We start from the raw sequence: 23,234 nt of genomic DNA, 5'->3' as shown, positions 1-23,234 counted from the left end.
AAAATCTTTTTTGTTTTGCAAGAATCCTGTTTTTTCAGAAACGACAATACTTAATCTCTTTGCACCCTAAAAGGCATTTGCACATGATAAAAAGTGTCTGAGTTAGAAACATAGTTAGTATTTGTTCTTTTATGATGATGAGTTAGGAAGATAAAAACACTTGTAACATATGTAAGAAAATGCATTCCGTAGTGCTTGCAGCACCACCTTGATTTACATATAATAAGAAAAGTAGTCTTTTCTATGTAAAACCAGATCTAGATAGGTGACAAGACCTTTTTTCTATTTATCCTTTTCAAAATTTTCTTAAACTTTTGCTACCAAAGGTTTCCAATACAGAATTTGACAGATTTGGCTTTGCTTTTATTCAAGACTGAGGAAAATGGGACACAGAGTCACAAAGGGTGAACAGCAGCTGCAGTCAGAGCTGACGTAAGATTCAGAATACTATTATATACAATGTTTTTCTTCCACTTTTTTTTTATTTTTATTTTTCTCCTTTAGGGGAAGAAACTTTATCTGGATTTTTCAGCTTCTTTAAATGCATTAAGCCAGACTTCCACAGTCTTGCTTTACTACGGAACAAGAACTTTGCTATGGAGGATTGAAAAGTTTTTGTTCTTTTGAGATGTACTTAGAGTATTTTGCCTAGTTAGTGGCTTTGGCTGTCTAAAATGTCAGTCTCAGCCTGGAAACCAAACCATTTCCTTCACTCCCATAATTAGCAGTATGAAGAGGAGTTAATTAGAAAAGCCTATGTACACCTACAGTAACTTAGAACAGGCTATCCATTTTCCTTCTGAAAACTGCTACTTGCTCTGGGAAAGGAAAAGCATAGGATTTTGGAATAAACTTCACGTACTTCCAACAGCCCTTTTCATGCAACTCTCTGTATGTATGAGTTGAAGATCATCATGCCTAAAGTGCTAACCTGTATAGCCAGCATAATGCCCAGGAGCCTTCGAAGAGGGCAGGGTTTCAATACTGAATTGATTACACATGTATACAAAATCCTTTATAAAAGAAAATTGTACCAAAGTGTTCAAATGTCAAAGGAAGATGAAAAATTCATGTAACAACTTGTAAGCAGCCAGCCTAGATCTAGTTCTCTGGCTTGGATATCCTTTAATAGAAAGAAGCAACTGCTGCGAAACACAGCTTTCTATGAATTTGTATTAACATTTTATTGAGAGAAGCAATTCTATAAACTTATAATAATATGTAGTGAGACTTAAAGACAGAGCATCCTGAAAGCTGAGGCTATACCTATTTCCTATTATCGTTTGTAGAGACAGGACTCAAACCAGGTATTTCAAGAACCTTAAGCTCTGATTGACCACTACCTACCACATGGAGACAGGAAGAAATGAAGTGAGTCCTGAGAAAAATGGTGCATCATTTAGGCCCCATGAGAGTTGGCATGCTCAGAAAATGTAGGAAAACTGGAAAACGTTTAACCAGTGCCTCATTATTAGGGTCTCCTCGTTGTAGCAGCAGACCAAGATAAAGGCTCCAGTAGTGCTACTAGCAAATACAATTTATTTTTGTACTGAATTCAGACCACTTATGGTTCATTGGATCATTCTACGCTAATTGTACTAGAGCTGCTCAGGCAGCTTTAAAAGCACCAGGCATTGAACCTGGCCAGAACTATTTATGGTCATATCAAATCACCCTTTTGAAATGCAAAATGCACAATGTAATCAACTTTTTATGAAAACCAGGCAATATGGCTCTGGGGTCTGCAATGCAAAAGAAATTACCTACATCTGCCCATGCTAACCACCTTCAAGCAGCTATAGGACTCCTTAACAGAGGAGGAATAGCCTCCAGACAGGTTTTAAAGTCTAATGGCACATTAACAGCCACACTAGGGATGGAAACAGTAAAAGTTGCAATAGAACTTATGCAATCCATCCCTATGACTCTAACGAAGGTGACTTGGGAGACCACCTGTACACAAGCACCATTAGCCTTTAACCAACTCCTGTATGATATGGGATATCAAGGGACACCTATGGCTGCAAGGGTTACAGGTCTGAGGCTTATCAGAAGATATAAAATTAAGATCGGCTTTCAGACACGCATTGACAACTGTTTAGAAAGGCTGTAGAAGGGGAGTTTCCAGACAAACAGGTGGGAAATGGCACTTGGACTGGTGAACAACTAAAGCAACCAGGATTGGAGGGTGGGTGTAGGACTGTGTGATACACGGGGAAGCATGAGAAGTCCACACCCCAAATGGCTCATGATTTTTAGTACAAGATCCTTTTAATTGAGACAGAGAAATACAAACTGGAATACAAACTCTTTTGGAAGGGTGGACCCAACAACCACAGGAGGTTTCATGCACCCAAATCATGTCAGTTGGAGAATGGTTTACTCTTGGACCATGGGTGTGTGGGGAGGGGAATGCTACCCTCTTATGCAAGAATGAGACAACCCTGAAAACACACCTCATCAACCAAAATGTTACTCATCAGACTCACTTAAAACTCATACTAAAAGCAGCTGTTTCAATTGTCCTGGCACTCAATTTATCCAGGAAAATCTGACCATAGGAATTCATCTACAAACAGACTGGACCAGACAGGCACTATACCCCATTATGCAAAACTGGGACAGAATTCAACAGCAGCTATGAAGTCCAGACCAAATACAATGGAAGGGACACTCCTCGCTGCGTGAGCTGAGGCTTCACAGAGCTGTTACGAACTTAGAGCTACTATCTCCAGAGAGATAGTGATAGTGACTGGGGGGATTTCAAATGTTCCCTTAGAAAACAATGACCACACCAATCATCTGGACAGCCATAATTACCAGAATAACCATCACTGCTTTTGAAGTTTCGTGTCTAAGCTATCTAAAGTGCTGCCTGCCAAGGCCTACAAGCCCCCTTGAGGGGCTTAAGGAGCCCTTTGCAACAGCACTGAGATGTCTGCTCCAAGAACATAGCCCTTCTAGGGGATAAAACAGATTTCTATGAAGTGATGTGCAAGGAGCACAGGAGGTACGGTCACCTCTGGTAGGCAATGTTAGGGTGTGTGATAAAAGGCTGATCTTAACCAGCACAAGGGAGCACAGAGGAATGATGGTAGCTGCTGTAACCCAAATAACCTAACTGAGAGAAACGAGCCCCCTGATCTGGCTGCTGCCAAGGCTATCACAAGATCAGCCCATGAAAGGTCCATCGCCACAAACAGGAAGGGCCACAATGCCAGGCAGGGGAACCCAGTCAGAGAAACAAGCCTCCTACCCCACCCCAGCTCCTCCCAGGCCCATAACAGGACAGCCACCAGCCTCATCAGCCGGCAGGTGAAACCCATCAAGATGAGTCAGTGGAAAGGCTCTCCAGATCACCTTTCAGGCTGAGAAGGGTTACCAGCTATAGGGGAGAGAAACTTATTATGGGATACAGGGAAGACCATTTTGGGATTGTACAAGGCTTGTTATGGGATGTTTAAGGGAGGAACCAAAGGCAGGGAAAAGGAGGGATCAAGGAGGTTTGAGGAGGAGCAAGCTTGGCAAAACACAGAGATAAGGGGATAAAAGGGGATAAAGGGTCACATGTAACCAGGTTGATCAGTACACTTGTCTGGCTGTGCTCTGCACCTGATCAGCACAGTCCATCCTGTCCTCTCATTAAACTCATTACTTTCCTGGGTGAGGGGACTCCGTATATGCATCCATGGAGCTCTAACTGCCAGCTACTGGAGTTGGGACCCAGGGGCCATAGGTCCCTGTGTGTCTGCAGTGCCACTGGAGAGGTGGGAGTGTGTGCATATCATCTGGGTGTGTATGTCAGTGTGTGATCACTAGCCACTGTCAAGCCTGGCTAGCTAGTGATTAGTTGCTGGGAAGCCAGGTGTTGAAGATGCAGTCAGTCTAGGTTGGATCATAAGAGACTGTGATTTGGCTACTGGAGGGCACAGGAGATCCAACCCAGCTACCAGGAAGACCGTGTGGTTGGGTGGTTGATTGAAAAACTTATTTGCACATGTGTATGTGCCTGTGACAGATGGAGATGAGAACATCCGAGGGCTAGTTACCAGTTAGTCTGAGTATGCAAGGCAGTTACGGGAGGGATCCATAGTGTTTGGGTCTACATATGTGTTCATATGTGCAGGGTCGAGGGGACCTGTGCACCAATTAGTGGGGGATCCACAATGCATATGTGGGTGTGTGAGATGCCTGGAAGTCCATGGGGTCCAGGGCCAGTTACTGGAGTAAGCTAAGTGTCTCAGACCAGGTACTGGGGGATGGATCCACAGTGTGCTGGGGCGGGGATGCAAGCTTATCTGTGAGTGAGGGGGTCTGAGTACCAGCAACTGGAGAGGGTCTGCGGGCACTGGGGGCTTGTACTTCCAGGTGCCAGCAACTGGGGAGACAAAGGATCCATGGCCAGCACCTGGACAGACTGCATGGCTAGGCTATTTATTGGGGGGACCCATACTGTATATATGTATTGTATATATTTTTCCACTAACATACATTCATACTGATCAGAGAGGAGAACAGGATGAGGCTGCTGGTGTTGTCTGTGCCTGTGAGAGTGCTGAATGCTTCTGTCTGTGCTGATCTGTGCAGCCAGCTGTGTTTGTATGTACATATGGGTGTTCATTTGAGTTGGAAATACATGCCCAGGCTCACTTCTGGTTCAACCTGGGTACAGGGAGCAGCGGCAGCCTCACCTCTATCAAGCTACCGGCTCTGGCAACCCCTACCACTTTGTTCTGTGGATCTAGCCAGACGTTATTTGGAAGGCAGATATGAGATTGCTTTGCCCGTGTTTTGAACATTACTCAAATTCTCTCTGCCTCATTCCCAGTCAACTGGAAAATACAAAATTTTGGTTATTATAGCACCAAGCCTCAGCTAATACAGTTTCTCCAACAGCGAGGCATTACTAGCAAGGCATTTGCCCTGAGCTTCCAGGCAGCTCTGAGCTACCATACTGAGCTCACAACTGCCTACAAAATACTATGTGAAACACACCCTGCACCAGCAAGTGGTGTGTCAACAAATCTGAGAGCAAGCCTTTTTTTTTTTTTTTTTTAAATTGCCAGTTGGAGGGCAGTAGTTGCTCATGCACTTTAAACAGCGACCTAGCTGAAAGAGGCACTCCCACTTTCCCTCCCACATAGCACTTGTGCTCTCCCACATCCCACCCACGTGCTTCCCTCTCCCTTGTGCAGTGAACACAGGTGTGTTACATGGATGTGCAGTGAACAGACCCAGAGGAATGAGAAGGATTAAAACTAAGCTGGCAAAAAATAAACAAAACATAATTCCTTTTAGGGCAAATCAGTTTCCCAATTAAGTTCACACTTGTGCCTGCATGAGAGAAGGGCTGGTAAAGGTGTGGGAATGAATGGCTGACTTATGAGAATGACAACTGCTTCCTTCAGCGGCAATGTGGGTTTATGCAGGACTAAAGCATACATGAAACTACAGCCTGAAGCACCTACTTTAAGACTTTCCAATAAGCTAAAGTAGAAAAGGCCAAGAAATTTGATTAGTAGTGCATCCATATAAAGAAAAGAAGCATAAATGCTTTTGAGTTAAATGCAAAAAAAAATTAAAACCATAGAAGAATTTGTAAGAGAGGGTGAAAAGTCCACCTCAGTGTAGTGAGGGTGAAACAGATTTTTTTTCCTAAGAGACTGAGTTCTGGAATAAAGCCCAAAACAGGACTTCCACATGCAGTCACTGACAGAGGAATTAGGATTTGCCAAGAACAAATCCTCCAGCCCAGAAATGTAACTCAGAAGAAGCAAACCTTACTCTGCCACCCTGGATATTACTGAGAACTCAAAACATTGAGAATTCAAATAAAATAGAAATAGATGAGAAGTAGGTATGCATGTGGAGCTCATAATGGAGTCCCATTAAAATATATTGTATTGCACCTCCCATTGCAAGCTCACAAAACAATCTCTCTCAAATGAGGAGAGGGCACTACGGTCAGGAACATAAGCAATGCAGCATCTAGCTGCAGCATGCAAGAGCCTGTCAGCTCTCGAGGAGTGTGCACAGTACCCCCCAAATGATAAGCAGTAGCATCCCACCCACAGTGAAATCTTCCAAGAAACAATGGACAATGCCACAGCAGAAAATCCTTTAATTATGAACTTGCATCCAAATAAAATACCTATTTATCTAGAGTGGGACATGGGGTGCAGTGAGACCGTGTTATTTTTTCAACAGTCTGTTTATAACTTGTAAAATAAATAAAACATGGAAGAGATTTTGATGGCTGCAAACATGTATTTGGCAAAAAGTCACAAAAACCAATCCAAAATTAGATTTTGCATACGTCCATCTAAGAAAAGGGGGTGAAAAAAAAGGACAGAAGAAAAAAACCTCAACTACTTGGTCTCAGCTAAAACATGGATTACCATAGCTACTTATGAGGATGAGACCCTCCGGAAAGCAATTATTTCCATTTCGCAAATGCCAACATATGACACAGAACAGGATGTTCCCAGACCTGTTTTCAATTTAAGGGTAGTGGGAATGTTCTCAATACCTCCTAGAATTTTTACCTAAGACACCTGAGATACTACAATAAAGTATCTTCAAAGGGCTACACAAAATGTCATTTAGCAATTCAAAACAAAAACCTGAGAGAAGGGTCAGAAATGTCTTAGGCTAGCCTCAAATGAACAGTGACACGGAAGAAGTTGCCAAAGCTGTCCCGTTTGTCAAAAAGACAGATGAACTCAAGGAAAAAAGTCCAAATCATGACGCAGGCAAAATTTAATCCCTGAAGCAAATCTGTTCTATTTTGTTTAATTAAGTTGGCAAGAAAAATCTTATGCAATAGTCTAAAACTATTATTTTCACTTCTTTGTTATGTATCTTTGGTAAAAGACCCAATGGTTAAGTAACTAATTATGCAACTCCAAGTTGTTTTGCTAGACACAATGTAAAGCAAATAAAAGCAGCTTCTGGTGAAGTAGAAAAACATCAGAACAATGAGGTAACCACAGTAGTGTACAACACTCTATGTTTAGCAAGTAAATTTCAGAAATTTTTTTGTCACTTGTTGATATTTTCTTCAAGAAAAGATTACTAGGGGAAAAAAAAGCCACATCCCAGTTCCTGAAAAATTTCCCCAAGAAATTTAGAGACCTATGCAGAAAAGTAGATTAAGAAAATCCCCCAAATGATATAGGGTCCTGAGAATATCCTTCACAGTGGTGTCCATAGTTTGGTATTATTAGGACTGTCATTTCAGATAGGCACAAATAAAGGGGAAAAAATTCAAATAGCAAAAGGGACAGAGATACAAAGACTGATCTTGCTTACAACAGAGACCCAGTTATCTTCTGAAGGCTGCAGTGATAACTTTCTGGTGGAGTCAAAATTCAACCACCCCGACCTCAAACCTCATGACTAACTTCTTCTTAGCAAGTTTAAGTTCTCAGTATTTTCAACTGTGTGTTGTTTAACATTGGCTTAATTTTCTGTTAAGTTCTGCCTTGAAAATTCATGTGTGATACATTTATGGACTGAACTACCCAGAGAGAAATTTTAACTCAGTGTTATGAAACTCTTCTTGCTTACATGTCTTTTACACCAGGCAATGGACAAGAAGAAAATTATCCTGAGAACAGGGAACTGTAGGATCCTACTTCCCCTGAATGCCCTTACCACAAGGCAAAAAGTCATGCCCCTTTCTTCACTTGCTTTCAGTCGTACTCCACAAAAGAAATGGACCCAGATCCAGACACAAAGTGAAGATCTTCCTCCTCTCTTCCTCCCTCAGCAATACGGGACTGCCCGCTGGTGGACATGCTCTCCTGGGATGGGCTGACAGTTCAAAGCCTCATAGCTTCTCAAGATGTGAAATAATGTGTTCACCTAATACCACAACCCAGCAGGTGCTTTCCAAGAAAGCAGGAAACCCTGTTCAGTTAGGTACCAATGCTATGAACAGGATGCAGATTCAAACACTGGATGCCCAGCTGACACAAGACCTGCAGCTTCAGGGCCTCATTTCACAAGTTCTAAATTAAAAACTACTAGCTGGTGGTGTTCATTTTTAGTTATAAAGCAAAATCACTTCTGTTTACATGGCTCATGTCCTAAGCAACTCAGAAACTGCCTGGTTCCTCGTGCGTTACCATGGCACTGTAGATTAGCTGAGGTGAGTGTCTATGAGAGGAGGCTGGAGAAAGTGCATTTCAGCAAAGACATTTGCCTCCGCAAACCATTTCACAGACCTTCAGTTAGATGATTTTCATTTAGATTAGGGTGTAAACCTTGCCTATTCACCATGCAGACCTTTTCTCAGGGGAAGATTACTCCATGGCTGGAAGTCCTACCATGTCCCTTTTCACAAGACTGATCGTTGTTCAGGACTTCAGCTTTAAAGTCGAAATTTTATTTGTGGCACTTTATCATCATAATGGTTTGACCTCGTCTTTCTTACATTTATTTCTATATATGAGCTTTTTAAGAAACACTCATTTATTCATTTTGCGTATCACCTATTTCTTCATTCATATAACACATTTTGCCCCTAACAGAGGACTAATCCTAGGGATCGTTTCCAATAAAAGAGTATTTTTCTTGAACTAATTTCAACTGGAACACAATCACTCGTGAATGATAAAATACAGTGATATAAGCATGAATGATAAAGGCATTTTTTCCTATAACATACCCATGAATTGCAAGCAATATGCATGTAATGCACTGTAACATTTATTTCTATTTAGACAGTGAATTTAGATTTTCAAATTATTATCAATTTATTTACAATAAAATGGAGCTGAGGATTAAAAATCAGGTTTCATACCTAGCTTGGTGAATAGCTTCTACCCATTCATCTCCATCAACTTCGTCCTCACAACGGAGCTCCAGTGGCTTCTGCCCTTCATGGCCAAAAAGAACAGTAAAGTAATGCTGCAAATTAGAACAAGAAAAAAATGTTCAGAAACTCTTTTAAATAAAATAGATATATAAAATTAAAAAAAAAAAAAATCTGACTTTTTAAACACAGCCCAAAGCATTGCCAGCCTAGGAAGATGTGTATTAAGCTATTAGTTATGAAACATGGATTGAAGTTGAAACTGTATCCTTAACATATTCCCCTGTGTATCAAGGTAATAGCTTTCATGATACTTATCGTAAGTTATTGTTCTTAAGCTCCCACACACAAAACAACAGAATATAATTCCCTAAGCAGCTTCTACAGTCAAATACAATAGTGTGACTGTAGTGGGGTGCCTGTAGTTCTTTCTCCCTTGCGTTTTTTCACCTAAAATTTTTCTTAGATGCCAGCACAGGACACCAAATCTGGAACTGCCACTACTTCCTCACAAGAACGCGGATTGTGCACTGGCTCTAGCTTATTTCCTCACCTTTCCAAAAGAACAAGGAAAGTGTCCCTTCTCATTCATCACACTCCCAAAACATTTTTGCCCTTCTTTGAAGAAGCCTCACCCATAATTGTCATTGCAACAACTTTTTGTTTTCACAAGAAAATGCTGTTCACACAAGAAGTGTCATATTCTTCGATGGCATTTCTTACATGAAGGACATTGCCCACAGTATGTTCCGTAGAAGACAGAATTTCAGGAAAGTTTTTGCTATTTTCAGAATATAGTAATAATGGTAATATCTAGTGGGGAGGGGAGAACCCCCAGTCATCTACCTTAAAACCCATTTCACAATGTTGGTAATTTACGACCTTATTTTGCATAGCTTGCATACTAACTTAGAGCCAGGTAGCAAACGGAATTCTTCCAACTTAGATGAAAATAGGTGAGAAAATATTCTACCTAAACGCACACCTGTAATTTCCATAGATGCCTTAAATACACCCATTAGTAAGCAAGCTGCTTCACAGGCAGAGGGACCATACATAAAACCATCTGGTTATTAGGTCCGATGTGATTCAGGAGCTCCTATAGCTAAACATCCCTGCACCAGATCACTCAGTTCTCTTCATTACCTAGAACTTCTCAACCCCTCTTCCACCTTCATCCCAGGGAACCCAGTATAACCACATGTGGCAGCAATTACTTTCTGGGGTCTAACAGCAAATCCCAAACTTGCTCCAGTCAGCAAGCGAGGTATGTAATTTGCGTTCTCCCACGCCATTAGCCATTGTTTACAGCAGTAAGAAACCTGAAGTGATGTCAACATCGTGCTTTCATTGTCAAGCCCACAGCTCAGCTGAAGAAGCCTCTCTGAGCCAAACACCATGCTGGAGATCAAGCAAATATAAAACGGCTCAGAATTAAAAGCCATTTCCAAGGCAGGAGGAACACAAGCATAGACAGAAACAGAAGGGATGAAATTTTACCTACAGAGAATTGGCTGCAGATATCGTCAACACTGATAAGGAATTTTGTCCATATAAAAAAGAGATTATTTCAGCCATTTATTGGTGCCTTCTGAAACATCTGGCAGCCTGCTGTGCACGTACAACACACAAGTTGGATGCGCAGTGTGCACAGAGCAGGTTCAATACACCCCAGATGCACTGGATTCACTACACTGGCTCTAGCACTGCCTGTGCACCTGTATTTGCATCGAGGTTTGTGCCTGGGGACCTCACATTTACAAAACCAAGCTGCCTCTCTGCATCTGAGTACACTCATATGTTTGGTTTCTTTTCAGGTAACATGAGTACATATGATGGCATTCCACAAGGATAAAACTGTTCATTTGTGCATTATATTAATTTACTAAACATTGTTACATGTATACAAAACACTTTTCATACAGAAGACCACAAGCACTGCAGGATTAGTAACAAACCAACAAAACAGAAACAAGGCAAAATAAGAAGCAGCATTCACATTTAACAGGCTGTACAAAGAAAGTCCAGGGTCAGGTCCATTAAGTTTCAGAAATGAAACACCACCAGAGCACAGACGAGGATCAATAAATCATTAAAAGGACAATAAAACTGTGTTTTTTTGACAGTGCGTACCACTTAGACCTGAATGCCATGAATAGAAAGAAACATTTAATCAGGTCCATAGGATTCTCCATAGCAGTGATAAAAACTTTTATAACAATACAGTGCAGTTGAAAATGACCTACAGGACAGTAAAAAGTGCAGCAAGATTACAGACAAATGTGTTCTGTTTATAGACTATGGAATAGTCTATTTTAAGAAGTATATATAAAGATAAATCACACTGTTCAGAGCGGCATTTTATATAACAAGTTATTTGCGTTTCATAAAGCTGCTACATATAAAATTAGAATAAAGACACAAGTGTAGACAAGCACTGGATTTAATCCCATTGTGTAGGGATTCAAGTTAAAGGGAAAGACAATATTACAGTCCTCCCTACTTTTTCTTTTGAAGTGAGGTAACTCAGACCTCTTTTGAGCAAGACTTGCAGTGATCTCATGTCGCAGAATTTAGACTTAAGAGGTGTGCAGTTACTATGGCGATAGGCATGATCTAAATGCTTAGTTAGACCAAGAAAATGCACAAATTCAAACAAACTTAGAGGGCTACTACAGTAGGACACCACCCAATGGAAACGAAAGCTAAATTATAAAAGGCATTTGTTTTCAGAAGCTACTTTTAAAAATTATCTACATCCTCCACCCCCCTCAAACATGCATATGGCACTCAAGCATCACTATCAACTATCACATCATTTATCCAGAAGTAATCAACTCTAGAGTAAGCAAAGTGCAAGCAAAATATCATAACATGCCTCTAAAAAGAATCTCTAAGTCATCCTTGAATTCTCTTTTTAAAACACGTTGCTCATTTACAAAACTAATTTACTACAAAAACGTAAGATGGTATCTGTGATGCATTATTAGATTTTCAAGTTGATGATGTATGTGAGTGGGCCTATATACATATATATATATTTATATATAGACATATATAATTTTAGCACTGCCATTCAATCTGCTAAACAGCTCAGCTTCCACAACACTGCAGTACAGTACAGGTAAAAACCACCTTTCTGCATACACACTATTAGTTTCTTGAAGTGATGATAGTAAATACTTAAGAACTATAGGACACATTTACAACAACTACCCTCATCATCATTCATCATGTCTGTTGGGCTATCAGGCAGGCACTCATGTTTCAAGTTAAGCCCGTGGTTCAGTTGCACAATTTTTTTATTATTGTTTATTCTGAAAATCGTCAGACTCATTGAACATAAAATGAACATTCTGTATTTTGATATAAAACAAATTCAGTACTTTCATTTTAAGGAGTCTTTTCAGTATTCAGGTATGCACAAGCAAAATGCTAAGTCTTCGTTTTAATAAAAACATCTTCGGCAGAGTTATACGAAGTAAAGCTTGGAAACAAAAGGAGGGAAAGGTTCACATACCTTGCATAGGTATGAAGGCACTATCTTGACTGACAGTCAAGGAAAGAACAATGGGATCAAGATGCATCAAGAATATTGTTGCGTATCACTTGTCTGGCTTGTATCTAGTACTACTCAGCTTCTTCCTATGGTGAAAAGGAAAGACTAAGGAATGAGCTGACGGGCATCTCCGCTTCAGAGAGAAGGCTGGAACAAGATTAAGACCCTGACTGAAAGAAGTCCTGTACCAGAGTACACTGATTATTATGCTGGGCTCCCCACTGACAGCAGTTCACACCATAACTTTGTCTTTATAAAACTGTCCAAATAATGGCTGTATTCAAAATAAGTCAGCAAAAGCTATGAAGTTGCCATGCTTTCCAAGGGGAAAAACAAGCATCATTCTGGTAAAAAGCAGAACAAAACCCAAACCAACCAAAGAAACAAGCAAACAAAAAAAAACAAAACCAAAAAAAACAACCCAAATTATATACACCCTGTAACAGACACACTACTTCTAAGGCATACTGAGGTAGAGCTTCCACCAATACAGACAAGACTAAGACTAAATTTCCCGACAGCAGAATGCTGTTCTCCTTGTGACTGACAAGACTATGTGCTGTTTATGAAGTGAGTCACACCGACACAAGCACGCACTCTCCAATGCATGGGGACGGTCCCTCAGCTCATTCTCTTCCCTCCACCTCGCATGGAAACTACAAAGGACACCTCCTATCCTATCTCTTATCTCCTATCCCCTGATAACTTATTGCTACGTCTGTTTCGTCTGTTACTCATTTTCATCCCCCAGTAGTTGTAGTAACCCGATGTGTCTTTTCCATTTGTAAATTAGTGGTGATGCTTGCAACAATTCAGTTACCGAAACACTGAAGGACCAAGGAGAATGAGCACTCATCTTCCCACGGTGGTGCTGCTACCTGTCACAGGCAGAAAAGCTGCTACCCTAGATAATAACGCTGCTTGACAATTCCTACTGCAAGCTCCTGCCTTCAGCTCCTCGTAAATTTGGTCAGCTTTGAATGTCCGGATGGAAAAAATACTGGAGAAATGATGCATGTGTCAACAGTGGTTTTGCTGTCTTCTCCTTCCATTACCACGGCATATAAACATTTAAATTATGTTGCAAAGGTCTCCAAGGTGACTACCAACTTTTGTCATATTGTGGGCTTGTAAATTATTATAGTGTGGTAATAGCTACTTGCCTATGAACTGCTTTTCTCTAAACTTTTCATACTAAACATAAAACAATTCTAATTCTCTTCCTAATATAACATAAAAATACCATTTTTAAAGCTTAAAAGTGGTGTGACCTCATTAGATGCTATTTGCTGATCTTTCAGTGACTTATTGCACAGTCTCGGTTTAGTCATTCAAGCCAGGACTTCGAGAGTAATTTAAAAAGAAAATTCCAGCCATCAATATTGATAAGAATGGAGATTATAAGTGCAAAACAACTGTGAAAAGTTAGTCTGTGTACCACGATTGCTACGAAAAATTAAGAGCCTTAACAAAAGTCTGTCTTCAATGTGAGGCATGAAGAAGCTTAATCATTTGCTGTATCTTTAAGGCTTATATTCCCTCCTGATGTTTATAAGGGCAGGTTAAAAACCTTTGAGGCTAAAAAAGGTGGGAGAGGCGATTAATTAAAATTTAAGATGACAAGCTACAAATATTTCGCACTATTGACTTCTACAGACATTTTCATTTCAGAGTGTGGAAACCTATATGCGATCTCAAGCACTAGTAAATTATTGGGCAGAAGAGGACAATCATTGCAGCAATTGAAGACTCCTCAATAATCCTTGAAGGAAAAGCAGCTAAATCAAAGTAGCTTTTACTGTTCAAGGACATGTTAACTCATGAAGTTTTCAGATGTGTTCTACTGACAGTATTTTGCCCAGCTTCTCAAATACAAAACATTCCGTGTACTCTGTATTTCTTACATCCTGGGGAAAGGGAAGGAAAAGAAGGGAATATGTTTGGAAGAAGTCAGCGTCCCTAAAAGGGAAAAAGTGCAAGAGGATGAGTGTATGGAGGTGAGGGAAATGCTTGAGGAAGAAGACAACAATCCCTTCCCATCACTGAATCAGCAGCATGTTAGTGGGAAGGAGAGTATTGTACCTTGAGTCAAGGGTAGACAAATGCCAGGGTTGGGTTTTGCGACATCTTGAGACTTGCTGTGCCACTAGCACTGGCAGGAAATTCTTAGCCCACTGTTGTTAAATTAGCATGAGAATGGAATAATGACAGCAGGGTGAAAACCGTGACATTTTTTTTAAAAGTTTCCAGGGAGATCTACGAAGCCAATACACTTCATCTTTGTATCACACCAATTAGTAGAAGCTATAATGAGAACAAGATTAGTGGACATCAGAATTAATATGATGTACTTAGGAGGAGTCAGTATGGCTTTTGTAAAAGGATGTCAACTCCTCTAAACCCAGTGGAGTTCTCTGAAGGGCTCAACAAGCAGTTGGGTTACGATGATACGGTAATGCTTTTGACAGATTTTTAGGGAAACGCTTAAGCATCTAGGACTTACAAGAAAAAAGTCCCTCCACAGATAAAAAGAAAAAAAAATCTGATCAAAAGATAGGAAACAGAGCTGGAATATTGGACCATCTGTCAGTTCTTACAGTGGAACAAGGTCATCAAAGGACTTCCTCAGGGAATTGCGTTGAGGACTGGGACAGGCATTACAAAGCATGACAAAGTTTGTTAACTATTCAAGATAGTAATGATGAGAACCTATTATAAAGAACTGCAGATTCAACACACTTGAGCTACTGGACAGTAAAATGGCAGATGAAATTCATTGTACGCAAACATAAAGTGACATACATGATGAAAAACATTCCAAACTTCACATGTGAAAAGATGGGCTCTGTGCTTGGTGCTACCACTCAGGAGTAAGATCCTGGAATAAGTTCCATGAAAACACCAGCCCAATGCTCAGCAGCTGCCAAAAAAAGCAAACCAGAGTGCTAGGGATGATTGGGAAAGAAACAGAACAAAGTAGACAAGGCTGTTACTGTACGAAACATCTTGAATACTGTGAGTAGTTTTGGACCTCCCATCACAGAAAGGACAACATAAAATGGAAAAGGTTCAGAAAAAGATAAAACTGGTATGGAAACGCTTGCATATGTCCAAATCAGATATCCATATAATAAAAATTTAAGCTGAGACTCTTCAGTACAAAGAAAGGAACAACTTTGGGGATACAACATGGGTCTACAAAATCACAAGAGATATGGAATGGATGGATAGGGAACCACTGCTCTATTTCTCTTCCAATAAAAAAAAAAAATCTATCAAATGAATGTCTCAGAAACCAGCTTCAAAACAAACAGAAGAAAGTGGGTCTTGATGCAACTAGTAGTAAACTGGTGTTGCTCCTTGACAAAGGAAGTGGTAAATGCAGTAAGTGTCAATGGGTTGCAGGGAGACTAGAGAGTTCACTGTACAGAAATTGTGGGCTATGGAACACACAGAATTCACACGTTCAGAATTCACACAGTCCTGAAGCTGAAAATAACTGGAAGCTTAAACTCGTCTCAGAGGAGAGGGAACGGAAAAGTCATATATGCACCTAAGTTGATGCCTTCCCTGGCATGTCCTCATGGCCACAGTGTGAGATAGGATATTAGACTAGTTGGACCTTTGGTCCACTCAAATAAAGCCTTTCTCATAGTCTCACGGGAGCTAATTAAAACTTCACTTGACTGTATGTGAGTCTCTTGAATCCTTCAAATTGCTTCGCACTTTATTATAAACAAGATACATTGGCATTTTCAGGAAGTGCTGGCTCTTACTAATTGTCTGGATTTTTCTTGCATATTTTGGTTTTGATTTTGATTCTTTAAAAAAATAAAGAGGTAATTTGCAAAACTGGTAGAGAAGCACTGCAGTATTTCAGCTTCTGTGTTGCTTTGTGGTGGCACCCAGGGGTTAAGGGGTTTTTTATCATCTTAATGTTACTTCATCACCCCTGGTAGATAGAAATCTGATATTGAACAGGATTACAGGGAAAAAACTTCTAGAGGTAAATGAGAATAGGGCTTTTATCTGCCAAGCCACTGGCTCAAGAACACATTAGAAGGCATTGTTTTGGGTCTCCACCTCTCACACTGAGGAGATTCAGAGATGGGCTGTAGTATCTGTTCTGGGTTTGGTTTAACACTGGCCAAATATATACTGTATGTATATATATATACATATACACACACACCCCCTATATTGTATGGTAGATGAGATGGCTTGATGTCTTCTCTCTTTAACCAATATTGGATTAATCAAGTTACAACCTGCTGCATAAAATCTGTTCCGGCATCTGACAGTGAATCACCTTCCTGAGCCATTCTGCAAATATTGTCTGGGTCAAGAGCAACAGTATTCTGAGGTCATTACATTTAAATATGCAATCAGTAGTTTTGGAATTAGGGAGGTTATACATAAATGTACCCCATTTTATAAACTCTTACTACAGCGATAAAAAAATACCATACCCAACTTGCATGTAAAACAGAAATCAAGGAATACACAAAGATCACTGCAGACCTTAATTCTCCTGCAACTCTGTTGGCTTGCATCAAAATTATGCCAAATTACAATGGTTATAGCATTTGTTTTCATGGATGAGAAAATCAGGCTAATACGGCCCCATCTGCTGTATTTTCAATGCAGACCATTTGTACTTCAGCAGTATTTTATCAACAGGGAAACATTCTGCCACACAAGAGGAAATTTCAAAAAGTAAAGCCTACAGGAACTGATAGAACACAGTAAGTACAGCTAAATTATTCACTAATAATAAACTGAACATGGGTACCATCATCTCAAAATGCATTTGACACTGTCCAGTGGGAATTTCCTGCCAGAAACTGCAAGCTGCTTGCCTAGAAGGCTGTGCATTACTTAGCTGCAGGACATTTTCCCTCTTCTCGCAACATTCATTATTGCTGCTGTCTCCAGTGCCTTGCATTGAACAGAAATAAGGCCTATACTGAGGGTACGGGACTGGAATTCAGGACAATCAGGTTAAGTGTCTCATTTTGTTGGGAATTCTGTATATGAGACCGGTCTCCTAAAGGCTTTTTGGCAACCAACCTGGGACTTGCACCGTTATCACCGTGCTTGAGTCTGGCAGAGCAATCCACAAAGCCCCTCATTCAACTTTTCAGGGACCCGAAAGGCTGCATCCCAACACCAGTGTATTCACTAGTAAACATTCACAGCGTTCCCGGAACGGCTGCCTTCCTGCATATCCTTAGGCTCTCCTCCCATGTGTAAGGTCTTCTGGGACTGACACTGATACATCTCTACATCTAACTTCCTTAGGTGACTGATGCAGTAGCTGTGCCCTGAAGATACTTTCTATAGACCTAATTTCTATAAAGTGAAAAGTATTTTCTATAAACCACAGCCAAATCAAACCTGCCTACACCAAGAGACAGACAAAATTTCTCCCAATACCTAATGGTGTAGGTATCCTGCTCACCACTGTATGCCCTCAACCCCATTCCTAGGATTATCACCTTCCCAAGCACTGGAAAAAGGACACAGCACTCAGGTCTGCAGATCCCGCTTATCAGTAAAACCTCTAAATTTTAGCTACCACTTGTTGCCTCAGATCCCTTCCAATCTTCAGTTTCTTTATAATACATTCCTTATGCTTGCAAAGGGAAAATAACTTCCTTTGAAAGAGTTTTATTCATAGTTTGAGACATTTTCAGGACACACACATTCAACCTGTATGTGGAGAGTTCAACAAATGGTCAGGTACATGTTGGAACCATGATCTCCTGTAGCGAAATGTTTGCAGTCCAAGAGATGGAAAAGGAGCACAGACATCCCATTATTCTTACTGATGACCTATTCCAGCATGGAGGCTGTGGGCACAGCTCCTCACTTCTTGTCTCTACCTCCATTTCTCCTGTGTGTCATTAGCTGCCTTTCCACTGGGGCCAAAGAGGAGGGAATGAACAGTCAAGTTAATCCAAGTTCTGGTCTCTCCTCAAGCATGGCGCAGCTAAAGGGAATCAAGATTACAGCCCTACCACATAACTAAGCACAATACAGCCGTATTAGTAGAAAACTGTGCTGTTCAAAGTGACAAAGGACAGATGGGGGAAATAGATAGAAAGAGACAACAGGGAATACTGTAGTCAGTGGCAGTTTTATATGTTTTTCAGGAATTGGACTTTTTGTGGTTTTTTACCCTGTCACATTCCTTCACCATTCTTACCAACCCTAACCTTCTTCCATGTACTGACAGCCTTTCTCTCCTTGTCCAAACAACAGCCGGAGTACCAACTTTCTTGCCTGAAATCTGATAATGATGCAGAGCTACTCCACATGAATTCAGCTATAAATGATCTCAGTATTTGTTTTGCCCCACAAAAGACATCCCTGTATCTTAAGTAAAAAAATCAGACTTTAAAGGTCAGAAGGGACATTTATAATGTTGTAGTCTGATGACTTACGTAATATAGGACAGAAAAATCTCACTAGACAGCTCCTGCATCAAACATACAGGATCAAGGTGAGACACAGACCCTCCTTAATCAATCCTAACATAAAAAGTAATGAAAAACCCACCTGAGTCCATGTTCAATTGTTCTAGGTATTAAATTACCCTCACTACTAAAAACATGCAGCTTCATTTTAAATAATGACTAAACAGGTAATTAATGAAACTATATAATGGGCCTCAGTTTTGAAGATTGCGTCTATACAGTGTGTACTGCAAGAGTGGAGCCTGGGTTTCTCAGTAAACACCATCACATACACAAAAAAAAAAAAGAAAAAAGGTATACCTACCCCAAATCATGCACATAAACAATTTTTATAGAGCAAGTAATTTTGAAGTATTAATTTCTAGGAAGCAGATTAATTGGCTGGCTTCCTAATTATATTCTGAAGATATGCAAACACAGGATTTGTCATTTTTAAAGGTTTTTACAGACAGTAACTAATCTCCTAACTCCTCTACAAGGTAAGAATTATGGTGCCCATTTTAGACACAACGATATGTGCAAAGATGCCCAAATATAGATCTGCTGTAAACGAGTTCAACTCAAGATTGCTATAAACAGAGCTTCTCTCCCTGAAGTGAGCCAACATACAATAGGGAAGCAAGAATAAGAAGTCAGCACATCCTGGACCTTGTTACATCTCTGTTATATATAATAATTTCTATCTATAAACAGTTTCAGAAAAAACAAACACTCAAAATTTCCAGCAACTGCAGTGTTCAGTGAGATGAGGGACAAGACTGGTACAGTCCACCTGCGAGCACCAGAGATTGCCAGGGCTTTGATGGAAAGTAAAAGACCACTGCAAAGAGCCACATACAATGTTTTTGAAACTGTCTATCAAATGTGAATGATTTTGTGACATGGAAAAATGTCTTTTTGGTGCCACCACGCTCACTGACAGCCCTACTCTGTGGTAAACTAGCCCTAGGGGTTGGAGCCTGGATATAACCTAGTAAAAAACTTGGAAGAAAAGTGACAGAATCTAGTTTTAAGCAAGAGGAAGTTATTCCAACACCAGAAGCATGTTCTCCTGCCTAGACCTCCACCTTCTATTTACTCATACTCCACCAAAAGGATGTCTACCCACCTGGACAAAACTCAGGAAGCCAAGGAATGGCCTTCAGGAAGTCCATGAAGTCTACAGAGCTGAAAACAGCGTTTCTCTAACCATAACTCACATAGAAACAAGCTCTTCATTAAATTTAGGGTTCCAACCTCATCCCTAAAGGCTGTAAGTAGAAAAGTAGTGCTTGCCCATTTGGAGGGAACTGTAACTAAGCCTATTAGTGCACCTGGACATTCAAGAGCACCAGGCAATGGTTTGGACTGCTCTGTCTCAAAATCACCTGAGTATATGGAGTACACTCAGATACAAGAGCAAGAAAATGTTAACCTCATCTCAGGACATCAAGGATCCAGTGGTTGAGTCCTGTCATACCTCACCCACTAAGAAATGTTTGGATCAAATTTCTGTGACATCTCCATACACATTCTTGTAACTGCTATCCTTTAAGTTCCCCAAGTTTTCATCAATGACAAAAAAACAAAAAATCCAATGCACCTCACCTTGGTCAAGCAACAATTAAGATGATTCAGTCTGTAAGACAACCCTTCCCTAATCCTCAGTAGCATTATTTCAACTTCCGACTATCCATTGTCAACCCTTGGTTTTGTACAAGGATTCACTGACATTTACTTAACTGATGAAGCTGTTTAGACATACCGTACCAGTAAACCAAAAATAATCCAATCAACTAACCCACCTTGCATATGGTGGGCTGAATGAAAACCTCAGACTGACAAGAGTGTCACATCCACTAACATTTTATATGAAGGGTGAGAACTGAATTGTACTATAGAAGCAGTGAGCTGAAAATTGCTTTTCAAAATTTGGCTGGAGATTGCTGAAATGTGTTCACGGCTTGTATAAAATAGAATTATTTTCAGGCTATAAAACCAATAGCATGAGAGATGGAATCCACACCTTATAATATTTACTATCAAAGATCCACTTAAGCAGATATTCAGTTTTCAGTAATTTAACCAACTACAACTATAGTACGTGTTTTCTTTTCAGGTTTTTCTCAGCTCTCCAAAGCATGTTAGCTGTGATATGTTCAATAGATTGTCTGTTAGTAACAAAGATTTTGGAGTTTATGCAATGTGAAATGCTCAGAAATTATACCTGATTTTTTGTCCAAATGAGTGTCATGCATACAGCAAAGGAAATGTTGACGTTTCCTTTTTAAGTAACTCAACAATTACTCATATTCTCTGATAATAGGATAGAAACATTTCACATCTTTTAAAGAAGGCCTGGATTTTGGTTTCCCTAAAAATTGGTTGTGAATGCTCAGTTTTTAATCACACTTGTCATTCCACCCCTATTAATCAAACAACAAGGTTTGTACAAACCGAGCAATAGGAAGTTACTTACGTTAGTAACCTGTTGTGGTTTAACCTAGCAGGTAGCTAAACACCACACAGCTGTTCGCTCACTCCCCCACCAGTGGGATGGAGGACAGAATCGGGAAGAAAAGAGTAGAATTTGTGGGTTGAGATAAAGACAGCTTAATAGGACAGAAAAGGATTATGATGATGATGATGATAATAATAATAATAATAATAAAAGAATATACAAAGCAAGTGATGCACAATGCAATTGCTCACCACCCACCGACCGATGCCCAGCCAGTCCCCGAGCAGCGGCCCCCCCCGGCCAGCTTTCCCCCAGTTTCTAAACAGCATGACGTCCCATGGTATGGAATATCCCTTTGGCCAGTTGGGGTCAACTGTCCTGGCTATGCCCCCTCCCAGCTTCTTGTGCACCACCAGCCTTCTCAGTCGGTAGAGCATGGGAAGCTGAAAAGTCCTTGACTAGTGTAAGCACTACCTAGCAACAGCTAAAACATCGATGTGTTATCAACAGTGTTCTCATCCTAAATCCAAAACACAGCACGGTACCAGCTACTAGGAAGGAAATTAACTCTATCCCAGCCAAAACCAGGACATAACCATAATCTAATTCCTACTCTTTAAACTGTACTTGGGGGAAGGGGGAAAACCCCACATTTTTATTCACACATGGCCACAGATTTTGCTGGACCACTGTTAATATTCATTGGCAGAACCTCCTACCCATTCAGACACCAGGAACACCTTAACTGTACCTCTGAGTGTGAGAGTGTGTTTTTCCTCTCCTCCACTCCAGAGTCAAGTGTTTCAAAGACACCACCATAAAGGACTGCCTTAACGAGGGAAACAAGGAAGTGAACATTTTCCCAGCTGAACTCTAGCTGATCTCCGTCTTTGGAGCTACAGGCTTCCCACAATAAGGAAGTTCACACCCAAAGCTCATCAGGTTCATTAAGGCAGGGGTCATACTACCTGCAGCTTGCTTTGAGGAGTTTGCATGGAGAAGAAATCACCAAAAATCTTTTGTGAGAGAAAGATGTTAGAGGTGTCATGTTCTTAACAGTGTAAAAGCATTGCAAGATACATGCATCCTGGCAAAACACCTTCAAAAGGCACAAACATTATTTTTCTCACTGCCCCTCTTTGGCTACAAATACCATTTTTTATCATTTCATTACCAATGCCACCTCTTCAGGAAAACAGAGCTTGTACAACTTACTCTAAAAAATGCTGTCTCTATCCAGCTGTGCAATATGATGGCAGCCATCTCCTCCCTTCAGAGATGACATGAACAAAGCTGTAAGTGTGAACCAAAACTATCTTATGTGCTAATTTTTAGCTCGTGTAGAAATAAAATGGGCTTAAAGCAAATATACCAAAAGGAGTTACAGAACTACTTTCAAAAATCCATTTACTGATAATACACTCCCATCAAACCTTTTTTCCCCTGGAGCTATGACAATTCTGGGTGTCAAGCAAACAGGTGTGATGCTTTTTTTTGCACAGTGTGTTTACCAAAGGATTTATGATAGAAAAGTTGAAGAATCTTTTTATTCATGCTAGGCATGAGTTTACTTTCCATCTGACACTCTGTTGGTTAACACTGACCTTTGGAAGCACCCTTCTGATAACTGAGACATTTCCAGATGTTCCACAGCTCTTGGACCGCATCAGCATTTGAGCAGTGTCACCACTAACTCTTCTGAGATCACGCTCTGTTTTGTTACTCAGGATAAGGTGCATGCAGCATGGTTTCATTCTCTAAACAATACAGTTTGTTAGGGCATTTCACATTACACACATTTAAATTAATACCATTTTCTCTTACAGACTTTCTGAAATACTTTCTGCAGGAAGTCAGCAACTACCAGTGCAGATTTGTAACAGAACTGCCAAGGGCAGAGCAGAACTCAGTTTCAGAGTCATAGGTGCTGCTCGGCTC

At 40.4% G+C, this 23,234-nt stretch overlaps 1 protein-coding gene across 2 annotated transcripts in view; it reads right to left on the bottom strand.

The window, feature by feature from the left end:
* The window catches only part of RASGRF2 (Ras protein specific guanine nucleotide releasing factor 2), a 142,480-nt gene that overhangs the window by 88,134 nt on the left and 31,112 nt on the right, over window positions 1-23,234 (bottom strand). For both annotated transcript variants that reach the window (XM_076362795.1, XM_076362796.1), the window contains exon 2: window positions 8,807-8,913. In XM_076362795.1, coding sequence (XP_076218910.1) covers window positions 8,807-8,913 — 107 coding nt within the window. The remainder of the gene's footprint in view (window positions 1-8,806; window positions 8,914-23,234) is intronic.

Source organism: Aptenodytes patagonicus, chromosome Z, assembly GCF_965638725.1.
Source record: "Aptenodytes patagonicus chromosome Z, bAptPat1.pri.cur, whole genome shotgun sequence".
Lineage (NCBI taxonomy): Eukaryota > Metazoa > Chordata > Aves > Sphenisciformes > Spheniscidae > Aptenodytes > Aptenodytes patagonicus.
Note: the sequence above shows the minus strand (reverse complement) of the source record. Positions and strands in the feature narration are given on the sequence as shown.